This window comes from Rhinatrema bivittatum, chromosome 11 (assembly GCF_901001135.1).
Source record: "Rhinatrema bivittatum chromosome 11, aRhiBiv1.1, whole genome shotgun sequence".
Lineage (NCBI taxonomy): Eukaryota > Metazoa > Chordata > Amphibia > Gymnophiona > Rhinatrematidae > Rhinatrema > Rhinatrema bivittatum.
In genome coordinates this window covers 75,606,267-75,622,248 of record NC_042625.1, presented here as the reverse complement: position 1 = coordinate 75,622,248, position 15,982 = coordinate 75,606,267, and the positions used below count along the sequence as shown (strand labels likewise).

At 51.8% G+C, this 15,982-nt stretch overlaps 1 protein-coding gene across 1 annotated transcript in view; it reads right to left on the bottom strand.

Moving 5' to 3' along the window:
• The window catches only part of HNRNPUL1 (heterogeneous nuclear ribonucleoprotein U like 1), a 173,085-nt gene that overhangs the window by 144,160 nt on the left and 12,943 nt on the right, over positions 1-15,982 (bottom strand). The window contains exon 2 of the mRNA XM_029571581.1: positions 14,237-14,371. Within this exon, the coding sequence (XP_029427441.1) occupies positions 14,237-14,371 (135 nt within the window). The remainder of the gene's footprint in view (positions 1-14,236; positions 14,372-15,982) is intronic.

Here is a 15,982-nt window from a genome sequence, read left to right as displayed (position 1 = left end):
CTGTTCCACAAGAACATGCTGAGAAAGGAGAGGATGCTCTAGCCACTCTCACGATGTCCACTCACCTCAGGATCTGACCAGGAGTGCAGTCCTAGGTCAGTCCTGCGGCTGCGGAACACAACCTGTTGTAACCGCCTGGAAGGCACAAGCACGCACGCACATACACACACAAACCCCCAGGCAACAGAGGACAACTGGAAGCCCTCTGCTGCGAAAGCATGCTGGGCAGAACTCATGTAGTGGTAACCCATCCGCGGACTGATCCGGGTACATACAGGGAAATTTAATTCTTACAGGAAAATTGGTTCTTACCTGTTAATTTTCGTTCCTGTAGTATGACGGATCAGTCCAGACCATTGGTTGAGCCTCCTTTCCAGCAGATGAGGACAGACCAAAACTGAAATGGTATCCTATATGAGGACAGAGCCTACCCTGCAGCCCTTCAGTATAACCATTGTCAAAGCAGAAAACAACAAACCAAGAATATGATCAAGAAACTATAAAGCTCAATTGAGCAACTGTAGAACAATATAAAACACATGTAGGACTAACCGCTCTTGCATATACTTGGTACTTGAACAACCAAGGCTTCCAGTGTAATCGCTCAGTATCGAATTCTGCGAATCTGCAATAATAAGCTTCAAGTGGACAGTCAGAGAAAGACAAACAGGGAAGGGCGTCTGGACTGATCCGTGGTACTACAGGAACGAAAATTAACAGGTAAGAACTAATTTTCCTTTCCCTGTACGTACCCGGATCAGTCCAGACCATGGGATGTACCAAAGCTTCCCTATCCCGGGTGGGACCGAGACAGTCCCGCTCGAAGCACTTGCCGCCCAAATGAACCAAAAACTAGTGCTTGCACATCCAGACGGTAGTGGCGAGCAAATGTATGCAGAGACGTCCAGGTGGCGGCCCTGCAAATCTCCTGCAGAGAAATCGATTGACTCTCCGCCCAGGAAGTAGCTTGAGAACGTAGCGAATGAGCCTTTAGGCCCTCCAGGACTGCCTGACCTTGGCAAAGATAGGCTGAGATCACCTCCTTCAACCACCGTGCAATAGTGGTCTTAGAAGCCAGTTTACCCCGATTGGGACCACTTCAGAGGACAAAAAGATGGTCCGAGACCCGAAAGTCATTGGTGACCTGGAGATACCAGAGTAGAACTTGTTTGACATCCAGTTTACAAGACTGCCTCCAGCGGTACCTGCAATCTCCTCTGGAGAGAACGCTGGAAGCTCTACAGACTGGTTGACATGGAAGGTAGAGACAACCTTCGGCAAGAAGGAAGGCACAGTCTTGAGGGAAACACCTGAATCGGAGAAACGCAAAACAGGTTCCCGACAGGACAATGCTTGGATCTTGGAAACCCGCCGAGCGGAGGAGATAAGACACAAGGAAAACCGTCTTGAGCGTGAGGTCCTTTACCGTAGCCCGACGGAGAGGTTCGAACGGGGCAGCACAGAGGGCCCGAAGGACCAGATTAAGACTCCACAACGGGCAAGTAATGCGAACAGGCGGAAGCAGGTGTTTGACTCCCTTCAGGAACAGAACCACGTCCGGGTGGCCCACTAGGGGATGACCCTTGACCCGACCCAGGAGAGAGCCGAGAGCAGAAACTTGCACGCGCAGGGAACTGAAGGAAAGGCCCTTGGAGAGACCCTTCTGAAGAAAAGAAAGAACCAACGAGACCAGGGTGGAGCGCGCTGAGACACCTGACTCCTCACAAACCGTCTCAAAGACCTTCCAAACACGCAAGTAAGCTGGGTGAAGTTAACTGCTTCCAGGCTCGTAGCAAAGTGGAGATGACCTCCTCCTTATAACCTTTACGCCTCAGGCGTCGCTGTTCAAAAGCCAGGCCGCTAGACAAAAGTGATCGGCTTGGTTGAAAAACACGGGCTCCTGCTGAAGTAGACGAGGAAGATGGCCTAGCCGGAGGGGTCCGTCCGTCGCCAGGTTGACGAGATCCGCGAACCATGGTCTGCGAGGCCATTCGGGTGCTACCAGAACCACGGGCCCTCGGTGGAGTTCTGTTCTCCTGAGAACTTTTCCCACCAGAGGCCACGGGGGGAACACGTACAGAAGGACGTCCGGCCACGGGAGAGCCAGAGCATCAGTGCCCTCCGAGCCGTGCTCCCTCCATTGGCTGAAGAACCGATTGGCCTTGGCATTGCGCAAGGTCGCCATGAGGTCCAGGTGAGGAGGACCCCACCTGTCGACGATCAGATCCATTGCTTCTTCCGAGAGTTCCCATGCTCCCGGATCGAGCGCTTGATGACTGAGAAAGTCGGCCTGAACGTTCTCTTTGCCCGCAATGTGGGAGGCCGCCAGGCACTCCAGATGCCGTTCCGCCCAGACGAAGAGCCGGCTGGCTTCTAGGGCCACCAGGCGACTACGAGTGACCCCCTGACGGTTGATGTAAGCCATGGTGGTGGAGTTGTCGGAGAGAACCCTCACCGCTTTGCTGCGTATCAGGGGCAGAAACTCCTGCAGAGCCAAACACACCGCCCGGGCCTCCAGGCAATTGATGTGCCAGCGAGTCTGGACCAGCAACCAGATCCCCTGAGTGGACTGGGACAGGCAGACCGCACTCCAGCCCGAGAGACTGGCGTCCATGGTTACTATCGTCCATTGTGGAGCTTGAAGGGGCATTCCCCGGAGAAGATGAGGAAGTGAAAGCCACCACTGCAAGGCGGCGACAGTAGAGTCCAAAAGAGGGAGGACTATGTGAAACTGTTCCGACACCGGCTGCCAACGGGATAGTAAAAGTTTTCTGTAACGGTCGCATATGAGCAAAAGCCCAGGGAACGAGGTCTCTGGTGGAAACCATGGTCCCTAGGACCTGCAGGTAGTCCCAAGGCCGTTGGAAGAGGAAGTGAGAGCAGATTCTGAATCTGGTCAATCAACTTGAGGGCCCGCGCAAGAGGCAGAAATACTTTGCCTATGCGAGTGTCGAAGTGGACTCCCAGGAACTCTAGCACCTGGGAGGGCTGAAGCTTGCTCTTGGAGAAATTCACTATCCAACCGAGAGATGCCAGGAGAGCTAATACCCGATCCACCGCCTGTCTGCAAAGAGCCTCCGACTTGGCCCGAACAAGCCAGTCGTCCAGATAGGGGTGGACTAGGATTCCTTCCCGGCGAAGGGCTGCCGCCACCACCACGACCTTGGTGAAGGTGCGTGGTGCAGTCGCGAAGCCGAAAGGTAGGGCGTGAAACTGGAAATCCTGGTTGAGGATATGGAAGCGAAGATAATTTTGATAATCGCGGTGAATTGGAATATGGAAGTACACCTCTGTCAAATCGAGTGAGGCGAGAAACTCTCCAGGGCGAACCGCCGTGATGACAGCTCGCAAGGTTTCCATATGAAAATGTGGGACCTTGAGAGCCCAGTTGACCCTCTTGAGGTCTAAGATCGGCCAAAACGCCCCGTCCTTCTTGGGAACCACGAAGTAAATAGAATACTGGCCTGCGCTGTGCTCCGCTTTCGGGACCGGGACCACTGCGCCCAGATCCAGTAGCCTGATGAGGGTTTGTTCTACCGCTTCCTGCTTGAGACGACCACATGGGGAGAATACGAAGAGATCCAGTAGGTTGCGAACAAGTTCGAAAGCGTAACAGTCGAGGACCCACTGGTCAGACATGATCTTGACCCATTCCTCGAAGAACAGGGAGAGGCGACCGCCCAGAAAAGGAACAGAGGAGTGGGTCAACTGAACTTCATTGTGTGGCAGGCTTTGGGGAGGGGCGCTGGGACTGGCCCTCACGAAAGGAACGATGCCCACGAAAGGGCTGAGACCAAGACTGAGACCGAGAAGAATAACCCCTAGAAGAGCCACCTCATCCGCAGGGCGTATACCTCCTCTGTCCCCGGAAGCGAGGACGGGAGGGGGTAAAGGAACGAGATTGTTTCGGACGGTCCTCAGGGAGCTTATGAACCTTATTTTCCCCCAAGGAGTCAATAAGCTTCTCAAGGTCCTCTCCAAAAAGCAACTTACCTTTGAAAGGCAAAGTGCCTAGCCGGGCCTTGGAGGACGGGTCGGCCGACTAATTGCGCAGCCAGAGGAGCCGATGAGTGGATACCGCCGAGGCCATCGCCTTCGCCTGGATGTGCAGGACATCGTAGAGCGCATCAGCCCCATATGCGATGACGGCTTCCAGACGTTCAGCCTGCTCCGCCTCTGCAGGCGTGAGGTCCTGGGTGCCGAGTAATTGTTGAACCCACCTGAGACCTGCCCGCTGCATGAGACTGCTGCAGATAGTTGCTCGGACCCCCAGAGCCAGGACTTAAAAAATACGCTTCATATGGGCCTCGAGCTTGCGGTCCTGTCTGTCCTTCAGGGCCATCGACCCCACCACAGGGATAGTGGTGTGCTTGGTGACCACAGAAACAGAGGAGTCCACAGTGGGAATTTTCAACATATCTAAGCATTCCTCCAGGAGAGGGTAGAGCTTATCCATAGCCCGCCCCACCCGGAGTCCCGCTTCGGGAGCCTCCCATTCACGCTAGAGCAGCAACTTGTGCATAGGATGAAAAGGAAAAGCGCTTGCCGGAGCCCTGAGTCCCGCCAGGACCGGGTCCATATTCTTAGGCAAGGAGGCCGTAAGGGTATCCGCAGGGGGCCCCTCCAGCCCCAATTCCTGGAGGACAAAGGGGATGAAGGGCTCCAACTCCTCCCGCTGAAACTTGCGGAGAACCCTGGGATCGTCCCTCTCCAGGGGGAATCTGAAGTGGGATCAGGAACAACTGGGGCCACCGGAGGGTCAGGGATAGGGGCCACCCCCGGAACCACCCGCACAGACCCCGAAGGCTCCGCAGCCGGGCCAGCAGGTAACGGCATGGGGCACGAAATTTTTGCCGGGGGGGGGGGGGGGGGGGGGGGACGGGACTGACACAACCCTCCTCCTCCTGCAAGCTAGCCAAATAAGATTTATGCAGGAGGACAAATTCCGAGGAAAAACGGGCCCTGGATTTCCCGGGGGGGCAGGGACCTCATCCTGCGGGGGCCACGGGGCTCAAATCGGGGGAAACTCACAAAAATCCAGCTCTCTAGACCCAGGCAGCTCTGAAACGGGAGCGGCAGAAAAACCCAAAATGGCCACCGTTCCTGGGCTTTGCCGACCCGGGAACGGCGTGGCCATGCACTGGGGAATCAATCCCCGGGCTAAATTTGCCTGCCTGCCGAGGAGGGGCCTTCCTCACCCGGCAGGCAGGAAGAGCAGAATCCCTCGTGCAATAGGCGCGCCAGGGACCGCCCACAAGCGAGGCAGGCTGCTGGCCGCGGCATCCTCAATGAAGGGGAGCCGCGCGCTGAAGAGAAAAAGTTAAAAATAGCCTTGATTGGCAGCCCGCCGGCAGGAGCAGAAGCAGGGGAGTGAAGCCTGCTCGCTCTTGCCTGTCTGACTGCCGGTTCGAATCCCAGGGAAGGTCACAAATAAAATTTGCTAATATAAGATTTTCTTTATTATTATTCCCTTTCTTTTTTTTTTTTTTTTTTTTTTAAGAAAGACTGAGCACAAAGATGGAGCCCTAAGCTCCCTAGGCAACCAGAGGGTGGGAGGGGAAGACGGCAGAGTGGACCACCAGCCTCGGTCCCCACACCTGGAAGCAAACATGGACTCAGGCTATGCTCCACACAAGGGGCGAAGCCTCCCTGAGTCCTGCAAGAGCCAGGAGACGGGACCATCTCCTACACAGAAAAAACTAAACTCCCCCCCTTTTTTTTTTTACAGAGAGAAGCTAAACAAGATCCCTAAGAAATAAGTACTTGCTTGATCCAAGAAGAGAGGAAGAAAAAGAAGGCTAACTAGCCTAAATCAGGAGACCGAAGGTTGAGCTGATCCACCTGCTGGAGACAGACAAATACTGAAGGGCTGCAGGGTAGGCTCTGTCCTCATATAGGATACCCTTTCAGTTTTGGTCTGTCTCCACCTGCTGGAAAGGAGGCTCAACCCACGGCCTGGACTGATCCGAGTACGTACAGGAAACTGCTAATTTTCGTTCCTGTAGTACCACGGATCAGTCCAGACTCCTAGGTTTTGCCTCCCCTCCAGCAGATGCGGCGAGGGCTACCACAGAATTGATGTTATGCCCTTAAAAGTATCAAGGGCCTTCCACAACTTCGACCTTGCCCGCCCCTAGGGTGGCCATGCATGCACCTTGATGGATTAAGGCATCAATAGCATTGAGGGCCCCACTGGCATCGAGAGCACAGCAGCATTGATGGCACCACGGTCACCACAGCACCAAGTGCTCTGAGAGTACCAAGGTATCGAGAATCCCTAGGGCACCAAGGTATTGAGTGCAGAGGACAAAGAAGAAACAGAAGGTTCTGTGGCAAGTGCACAAAGGGCACTGTGCTGAGAGATCGAGCCAAAAGCACCGTGACATGAAGTGCACTGCACCGCAGCACCGAGTGGATCGAGGGCACCATGTCAGAGAGCACCACGTCACTGGGTGCGCTTCACCGTGGCATCAAGGGTACCGTAACATCGAGGGCACAGCACCAAGGACAGGGAAGCCTCAATGCCCAAACGGGTGAAGCGAAACTCCAGTTCCACAGTTGCCAACAGCACAAAGGCCACCGTGGCATTGTGGGCAGTCTCGCCCCTCGATGCAACGAGGGAGACCCTGGACCTTGATGGCGTCAAGGGGACCATGGTACCCAAGGATGAGTCCCGTCCCGGTCCCAACATCGATGTGTCAGACGAACGGTGCACTGGTCACAGCTGTGCACGGGCAACCATTCATGGGCATGGCACCAAAGTGCAGCAGCAAGCTGCTAGCACAGGCTCTGCTCACCCTCTCTCCCTAGGAGATTGGATTGCCAAGGCTGACAAGCAAGAGGGGAAGCAAAGTCATCCAGGGCTCCTGTCTGTGGAGATTCTTGATACGTGGGGAGGATGAACTCTCCCCCCCCCACAGGAACAGCATGGTCTTCGATCCTTCAATTATCTGAATCCAGATATACCTAGTGATCGGTGGGCAACCATGGAACTCCAGCGAGTCCCCAGGCTCAGCGGCCTACACGGATCACAGACAAACTGCATAGCCCAGTCCTGTCAGCACTGTGGAAAAAGAGAAAGGACAGAGCACAGAGAGGGCAATTACAAAACTTGCAGAAGCAAATTTTTTTTTTTTAAACAGACTTTGCCAGGCTGCACATGGGAGAACCCACCATGCAGCCGGCAGACAGTTGGAAACAAGAACAAAACTACCAGAAGAAAAAAGCTGCAACTGTAAGGAGAGAGAAATGCTAAACACCGAAAAAAAACATTTTCTGAGGGAAAAAAAAAGAGCACTAGCTCCACAACTGCGAGACAACAGCTCTGTGGAAAAGAAAAGACTGAGGGACTCTGCCTAGGGGGCAGGGTTATCACTACTGCTGCACATGTTCAGTAGGGCATGCTAAAAGCTCTAGAATCTTTGAGATCAAAGTTCTGTGACTGGCTCCATCATATGATGTCACCCATGTGTGAGGGCTACCATCCTGCTTGTCCTAGGAGAAAGGAACAAACCACAAGTCAGGATTATTTTATTTTATTTAATCAGATTTATATACAGACATTCAAATTAATTTGAATGCCACGAGAAGCAGCTGGTCTTAAATCAGACAGAGCCACAGGAAGACATGGAGAAAACGAGGATGGAGATAAAGTAGAGGACCAGGATGAGCTAGAGGAAAAGAAACAAAACAATAGCAGGAGCGGACAAAGCTAGATTAACATGAATAGAAAAATAACCCTTTTCCACAAAAATGAAGAGCAAAATAAATAAATAAAAACCGGATGTCCTGTGGTAATAATTATTATGTACTCTGCATCAGACAGCATCGCTGAGAGATTGTGGAATATACATTTTATAAATAAAGATAAATAAATGTGTTAACTATAAAGAAATATTTTTCTCCTGGCAGGGGCCAAATCTTTCTACACATGTTCCCATTCCTGCCTGTACTCAGGTATCTAGTGGCTTGCAGAGAAAAATGCCCATTAGCAATCATTTATAAAATCTGAAAAGAGCCACTGGAAAAAGCCTCAGAAAACTTAAAATCAGAAAGAAAATGCCGTAGGAGAATTACAGACCTACAGTATTGGAGAAATTACTTACCTGATAATTTCATTTTCCTTAATGTAGACAGATGGACTCAGGATCAATGGGTATAGTGTACTCCTGATAGCAGTTGGAGACGGATCAGATTTCAATCTGACGTCAGCTCTAGTACATATACCCTGCAGGAAGTGCAGCTCTTCAGTATTCTACTGGAAAAGCATTGTGGATATATGTGTGACTGACTAATTTCATTAACTTGAATAACTTTATAACTTGGTTAAATTAACTTGAATCTGTTGAATTAGCTACCGTATAGCTGGAGACCGCCAGTGCCCTCAACCGGGAAACGTCGACACCCGGTAGGGTGGGTGCCCTAGATGAAGGAAAGCATGGCTTACCCTTGATTCCCTTGCTCTCGGAGCTGTCCCCCGAGGCTTTCATGAGTAATGGTAGCCGTGGGTGGGATGCTGAGTCCATCTGTCTACACTAAGGAAAACGAAATTATCAGGTAAGTAATTTCTCCATTTCCTAGCGTGTAGCAGATGGACTCAGGACCAATGGGATGTATAAAAGCTACTCCCGAACTGGGTGGGAGGCTGCCCATGACCCACTTAGTACTGCCCTTGCAAATGCTGTGTCCTCCCGAGCCCGAACATCCAGGCGGTAAAACCTGGGAAAGGTGTGGATGGAGGACCATGTCACCGCCCTGCAGATCTCGGCGGGTGACAGCATCTTTGGTTTCTGCCCAGGTCACTGCCTGGGCCCTAGTAGAATGGGCTTTGATTTGTAGAGGCGGCAGCTTGCCCGCTTCTACGTAGGCCGCCTTGATGACTTCCTTAATCCAGCGGGCTATGGTTGCTCGTGAGACCACTTCCCCTTGCTTCTTCCCGCTGTGAAGGACGAACAGGTGGTCTGTCTTTCATATGGATCCCAACATCTCCAGATATCTGGCCAGGAGTCTGCTGATGTTGAGGTGGCGTAGACTTTTGGCCTCTTCCGAATTGTGTTCATCTGGCAATGGTAGCGAGATGGTTTGGTTAAGGTGGAAGTGAGACACCACTTTGGGGAGGAACAAAGGAACCGTGCGCAACTGGATGGTTCCAGGGGTGAGCCTGAGAAACGGCTCACGACAGGACAGTGCTTGTAGCTCGAATATGCGACGGGCTGAACAGACTGCCAGCAGGAAGGCTGTTTTCAATGTTAACAGTCGGAGAGACAGGCCTCGGAAAGGTCTGAACGAGGCTCCTGTTAAGAAATCCAGGACCAGGTTGAGGTTCCAAAGGGGTACCAGCCACTTTAAGGGTGGTCGGATGTGTTTAACTCCTTTCAGGAAGCGGGAGACATCCGGGTGAGAGGCTATGCTGCCACCCTCTTTCTTGGCACCGTAGCATGACAATGCGGCCACCTGTACCTTGATGGAGTTGAGGGACAATCCCTTCTGTAGGCCGTTCTGTAGGAATTATTATTATTTATATACTGACATTCAATCTCAATTGAGATATCACAGTGGTTTACATTCAGGTACTGTAGGTATTTCTCTATCCCCAGAGGGCTTACAATCTAAGTTTGTACTGAGGCAATGGGGGGTAAAGTGACTTGCCCAAGGTCACAAGGAGTGACAGCAGACTTGAACCCTGGTCTCCTGGTTTGTAGTCCACTGCTCTAACCACTAGGCTATTCCTCCTCCCCCGCGGGGATTTTGACTGAGTGAGGTATGATGTTGTGGTCCTCGCACCAGGCTTCGAATACTCTCCACACCCTTATGTATGTTAGAGATGTGGAGAATTTGCGTGCTCGGAGTAGGATGTCAATTACAGCTCCCGAATATCCGTTCTCAGGCAAGCCCTCTCAATGGCCAGACCATAAGAGAGAATCGAGCTGGGTCCTCATGGAGGATCGGTCCCTGTTGGAGCAGGTCTCTGTGTGGAGGTAGTGGCAGGGGGTTTCCTGTCAGTAATCTCCGCATGTCTGCATACCATGGTCTTCTTGGCCAGTCCGGGGCCACAAGAAGCACCCGTCCCCTGTGTAGGCTTATCTTGTGATTGATTGCGCCTAGTAGGGGCCACGGTGGGAAGGCGTATAGCAGAGTCTTCTGTGGCCATGTCTGAACCAGGGTGTCGATGCCTTGGGACTGAGGTTCCCATCTGCGGCTGAAGTAACTGGGTACTTGAGAGTTGGACTGGTTTGCCAGAAGGTCCTTGGTTGGTGTTCCCCAACGGTTCACTATCAGTTGGAACGCTGTGGTCGACAGCTTCCATTCCCCTGGGTCTAGACTTTCTCTACTGAGGTAATCCGCCACCGTGATGTTGTCTTTCCCGGCGATGTGGATGGCCGAGATCTCCTAGAGGTTCCCTTCCACCCACGACATTAGGGGGGTCTATTTCCAGGGACACTTGTTGGCTTCTGGTTCCTCCCTGACGGTTGATGTATGCCACTGTTGTGGCGTTGTCCGACATTACCCTGACCGTTTTGCCTCGGAGTCTGTGACTGAACCCTAGGCAGGCTAGTCTGACTGCCCTGGCTTCTAGGCGACTGATGTTCCACCCTGACTCTTCTGCGTTCCACTATCCTTGGGCGGTTAGCTCTTCGCAGTTTGCTCCCCATCCTCGTAGGCTGGCATCCGTGGTGAGTAGGATCCAGGTTGGTGAGGATAGTCTTGCTCCCTGGCTCAGGTGGCCGTCTTATAGCCACCACCGTAGTTGGGTTCGAACTTTGCCCGGGAGCGGTAGACGTACGGTGTAGTTCTGAGACAGTGGGCTCCATCACGATAGGAGTGAGTGCTGTAGAGGCCTCATATGAGCTCGTGTCCATGGTACTACTTCCAGCATGGATGCCATGAGACAGAGGACTTGTAGGTAATCCCATGCTGTGGGGCGATGTTCTCTCAGCAGGGTTCGTAACTGGTTCATCAGTTTTAATTTCCTCACCTGTGTCAGGATGACCTTGTCTTCCCTGGTATTGAATCGGACTGCTAAGTATTCGAGGGTCTGTGAAGGTTGCAGACAGCTCTTGTTTGTGTTGACCACCCATCCGAGGCTCTCCAGTAGGGTCTGGACTCTGCTGGTTGCCTGGCGACTCTCCTCTGGGGATTTCACCCTGATCAACCAATCGTCTAGGTAAGGGTGTACGAGGATTCCTTCCTTCCTCAGAGTTGCCACCACCACCACTATTATCTTGGTGAACATCCGGGGTGCTGTGGCTAACCCGAAGGGTAATGCCCGGAACTGGTAGTGACAGTCCAGGATTTTGAAGCGAAAGAAGCGCTGATGTCCTTGATGGATCGGAATGTGTAGGTAGGCTTCCGACAGATCCAGGGATGTGAGGAATTCTCCCGGTTGTATCGCCCTTATTACAGAGTGTAGGGTTTCCACGCGGAAGCGGGGGTTCCTCAGGTGGCGGTTGACTGACTTTAGGTCCAGGATGGGCCTGAACGTTCCCTCTTTCTTGGCGACGATAAAATAGATGGAATAGTGTCCAGTATTTATTTGTTGCGGAGGCACTGGGGTTATGGCCTCTAGGGCCAGTAATCTGGTCAGTCGCCTCCACTGCCGCCCTCTTGGAAGGGTCGTGGCAGGGGGATTCCACGAACTTGTCTGGAGGGGTTCAGAGGAAATCCACGTAGTACCCCTCTCGAATGATGGTTAGGACCCACTTGTCCGAAGTTATCTGGACCCATCTTTGGTAGAATAGGATAAGTCTGCCCCTATGGCTTCTTCCTTTGGACGGGTCAGCAGAATCTCATTGTGGGGTGCGGCTGGAGCCGGGGCCCGAGCTGGTTCCCCTTTTGTTGTGCTTGTTACGAAAGGACTGGTTCCTGCCTGTAGGACGAGGCGAGTGATAAGAGTTTCAGTATGGATTGAAGCGCTGTGAACCTCTGCCCTTGGAGGATCGGGGGAAGGGTCGTTGGTGTTTCTTACTCCTGTCCTCCGGTAGTCGTGGCAATGGGGACTCGCCCCATTTGTTAGCCAGTTTCTCTAGTTCACTGCTGAACAGGAGGGATCCCTTGAAGGGCATCCTTGTGAGTTGCGTTTTGGAAGATGCGTCAGCCGACCAGCTTCGGAGCCAGAGTTGCCTCCTGGCTGCCACCGCTGATGACACTCCTCTAGCCGCTGTGCGCACCAGATCGGAAGCAGCATCCACAAGGAATGATACTGCTGGTTCCATGGCCTCTCCAGGGGTGTTGCTCCTGGTCTATGATAGGCAGGCATGTGTCACCACGGTGCAGCAGGCCGCTATTTGTAAGGACATAGCGGCGACAAAGGACTGTTTAAGGATGGATTCCAGCCATCGGTCATGAGCATCTGAGCGCTGCACCTCCCTCCACTGGGATGGTAGTGCGCTTTGCGACCGCGCAGACCATGGCATCCACTTTTGGGCATGTCAGAAGGTCTTTGGCCACCGGGTCCAGAGGGTACATGGCTGCCATAGTTCATCCCCCTTTGAATGAGGACTCTGGAGCACTCCATTCCAGGTCAATTAGCTGCTGAATGGCTTGTAACAGAGGGAAATGGCGAGAAGTCTGGCGGAGTCCCTCTAGCAGGGGATTCGGCTTAGGTTCCCCTGAAGCGCTTGTGCCCGGGATAGTGAGCTCCTTCAGGCTGTGGGTGACCAGGTCTGGGAGCTCGTCCTTGGTGAAGAAGCGTCTCATGGTCCGATGAGGCTCTGTCCTCAGAGGAAGTTCCCCCTCTTCTAGGGGCTCTGATTCGTCTTCAGAGTTATCCATGTCCCCGTAGATGGGACTTCTGGGCAGTGGAAACTTGTCTGGGCCTAGAGGGGCCTGGGACATGAAGGTCTTCTGGTGGAGGCTGTGGCTGATTTACCGGAGACTCTGTCTGCATGTGGACGAAGGTGTGTAGGCCTTTGAAGAATTCCACCCATGAGATGGATGCGGGGTCCAAGCTAGGGGGCGCTGAATCCCTGGGGGTTCCCGTTTGAGGAGGAGTCCCGCTGGAATTTGCTAGGTCCAGGGTACTCATTGAGGAGCTAGTACTCTGCCCTGGGTGGGACTGGCCCTGGGCTGGATCTCCCAGGGCCTCCTCGCACTGGACGCACAGGGCGTTGACCTCTTCGTTTTGTGCAACTCTGATATGGCATGCTGGGCAGAGGCCTTGATCTCCGTTTCCGGTGGTGCCATGGATATAGGTGCGTAAATCTTTATGCGCTTAAGTGCGCCGAAGATGTGCGTGCGGATTGTGTACGCGGAGTGCGCCTAAGCTGCAGATATGCGTCCGGCTCAGTAAGCGCGTGCTGCGCGCGTATGTTATGCGCACGGCACTTGTGCGCCTAGCGAGCCTTGTGCGCCCGGGTCCAAGCAGCGGACAGAGCAGCGAATAGGGCCAAAATGGCGACTGCGACCATGCGGGCAATATGGTGACCACCTTGGAGGATCTCCATGTGGGGGGGGGGGGGGGGGGGGGGGAACCTTGATCTAACCGGGGCCTACCCCTGCTAGGGCGGATCAACCCAGCGACACTGGTCCCGGCCGGCGACCTGTGCGACTCCTCGAACCTCGGAGACCGGAGTCTTAGAAGAAGATTTCTACCTTACCTTGTCTTCAGCGCTTCCCGGTTTCGTTCCGGGTGGTCTCCGGCTGCGGGGGGAGAGGGTAAAATACCTTCACCGCCGCGCTCGAGGGTGCACCCGCTGCCTCTCAGCTGCACCCGAGGTCGGGGGCTAGGTCCTCGCCAAGGATCGGCCGCCGGACTGAGGCTTACCTCCAAGGGATCACGGAAATCACTTTGAGAATTCTCAACTGGGGGAGGGACCCGAGAGTATCACCGCAGGAGAGCGGGGCTTGTCTGTAGAGGTAAGTTTTCTTCTGAATTTAGGATTTTTCTCCGTTGAATTTGCTCTAACGCTGTGAGAGCGTGCAGGTAGTCCCTAACTGCTATGGAGACGGAAAATACTGAAGAGCTGCACTTCCTGCAGGGGTATATGTACTAGGGCTGATGTCAGATTGAAATCTGATCCGTCTCCAACTGCTATCAGGAGTACACTATACCCATTGGTCCTGAGTCCATCTGCTACACGCTAAGAAAATTAAAATTTTGCTAAATCCCATAATGTTTAAGATTACTATAATCCTTCACTGGGACTTCCATACATCTATCAAGAAATCACTATGAAATCCTCTTTTATTTAAGAAATTGATCTACGAAAACATAACTAGATTTTTAAGATATTGGTACCTGTATATGAAAAAGGCTGACTATGCTCTAGGGGTCTTCTTTCATAGCCAGCCTCATTCTCCTGTTTTATTGATGAATGCTGGTAGGACTGGTAGCCACCTGGGGACTCATCTTGATCAGCAGCATGAGAACCATCTTTAAATAGAAAGAAAGGCACTTTTTAGAAGAGAGCTGTTTACAGAAGACAAACTTTAAAAATTGCTTGTAAACTGGCACTTAATGTACTACTTTTGCTTTCATTTTCTATTAGGTATCAGCTCTTAACTGCTAGTTCATATTTAAAAGATTAACACGGGGATCAATACAAAAAGGTATGCTCAGCACAGCACACAGTTTATATGCACAAACTCTGCTGCCAATGTGTGCATTTGAGTTAGCACCCTCACATGGAAATTTCATGCTAATGATGGCATTAGGAAACAGTTCCCAATGCAGAGAGGTTTATTGGATTACCTTCCTTTTTCTTAATGCTGGAAACTTAAATCCTAGTCCAAGGTGGAGTAAAGTTTCAGGGGTGACGGAAGCTGAAGTTCCAGTGCAAAGATCTCTAACTGGGATTTTGTGGGTAGAAAAAATGATTTTATTTATTTATTTATTACTTTTATATACCGACATTCATCTCAATTGAGATATCACACTGGTTTACATTCAGGTATTTCTCTATCCCCAGAGGGCTTACAATCTAAGTTTTTGTACCTGAGGCAATGTAGGGTAAAGTGACTTGCCCAAGGTCACAAGGAGTGACAGCAGGACTTGAACCTTGGTCTCCTGGTTCATAGTCCACTGCTCTAACCACTAGGCTATTCCTCCTCCCTTGATGTGCATAAGCATGTTTTCCATGCATAAAATAGGATTTATATGCACTGAAAATAATGTGTGCGCATAAACCATATTTTCTATGCATAAGATTTATGTGCACAAATAGTTTTCCATATATAAAACAAGTCTGCTCACCATAAACTGTTTCACTGTAAAGCCCAGTTGGCCACTTTATGTTACATGGAAACAGATGTGATGTTTTCCTAACGAATGTTGGTATACAAAAATTGCAAATAAATAAATAAATAAACTTTTCTCAAGATAGTAGGATGAATTAGCTACATGTGGGTGGCGTCATCCAGTGGCACCAAATGGACTTCTCGCCAAGCTAGTAGGGCTTTGGGCTCTGAGCATGTGCAAGAGTTCCCACATAGGTGCTAACTTGTTAAGACTCCTCAATCCATACCAGAGTTAATTCAGGAATGTAGTCTACTCTCCAGGGAGGCAGGTGGGTATTCCATGGCTAATTTATCCTATATACTGAAAACACTGCTTACTGTAAACAAACTTGCTTTTTCCGTTGACAAGCAAGCTAAATTAGCCATTCTCCTAGGACAAGCAGGATGGTAGTCCTCACATGTGGGTGGCATCATCCGATGGAGCCAGGCAGGGATTTGCGCATATAAAGCCCAGCCTGCTGCTATCCGTGCATCCACACAAGGTCCCCCTTCAGTCTCTTCTTTTACCCGGTGCAGTAGCCTGTGATGGAGCTCCAAATCCTCGAAATCGCTTTCGATCTTCTTTCAGGGGTTCTTCTGTGTCGGGTCCACCTTCGCGTTCAGTTCCTCTGTTTGGTAGGTACCCTTGCTTTTTGCCTTTGTTTTTCGCAGTCGATTCTCGACTTTCGCACTGTGGTGCTCATTGGTCATCGACCGTGCGCCGGCTTCTTTTTCCAATGGCGTCAGGTTTTCAATGGTGCCCCCAGTG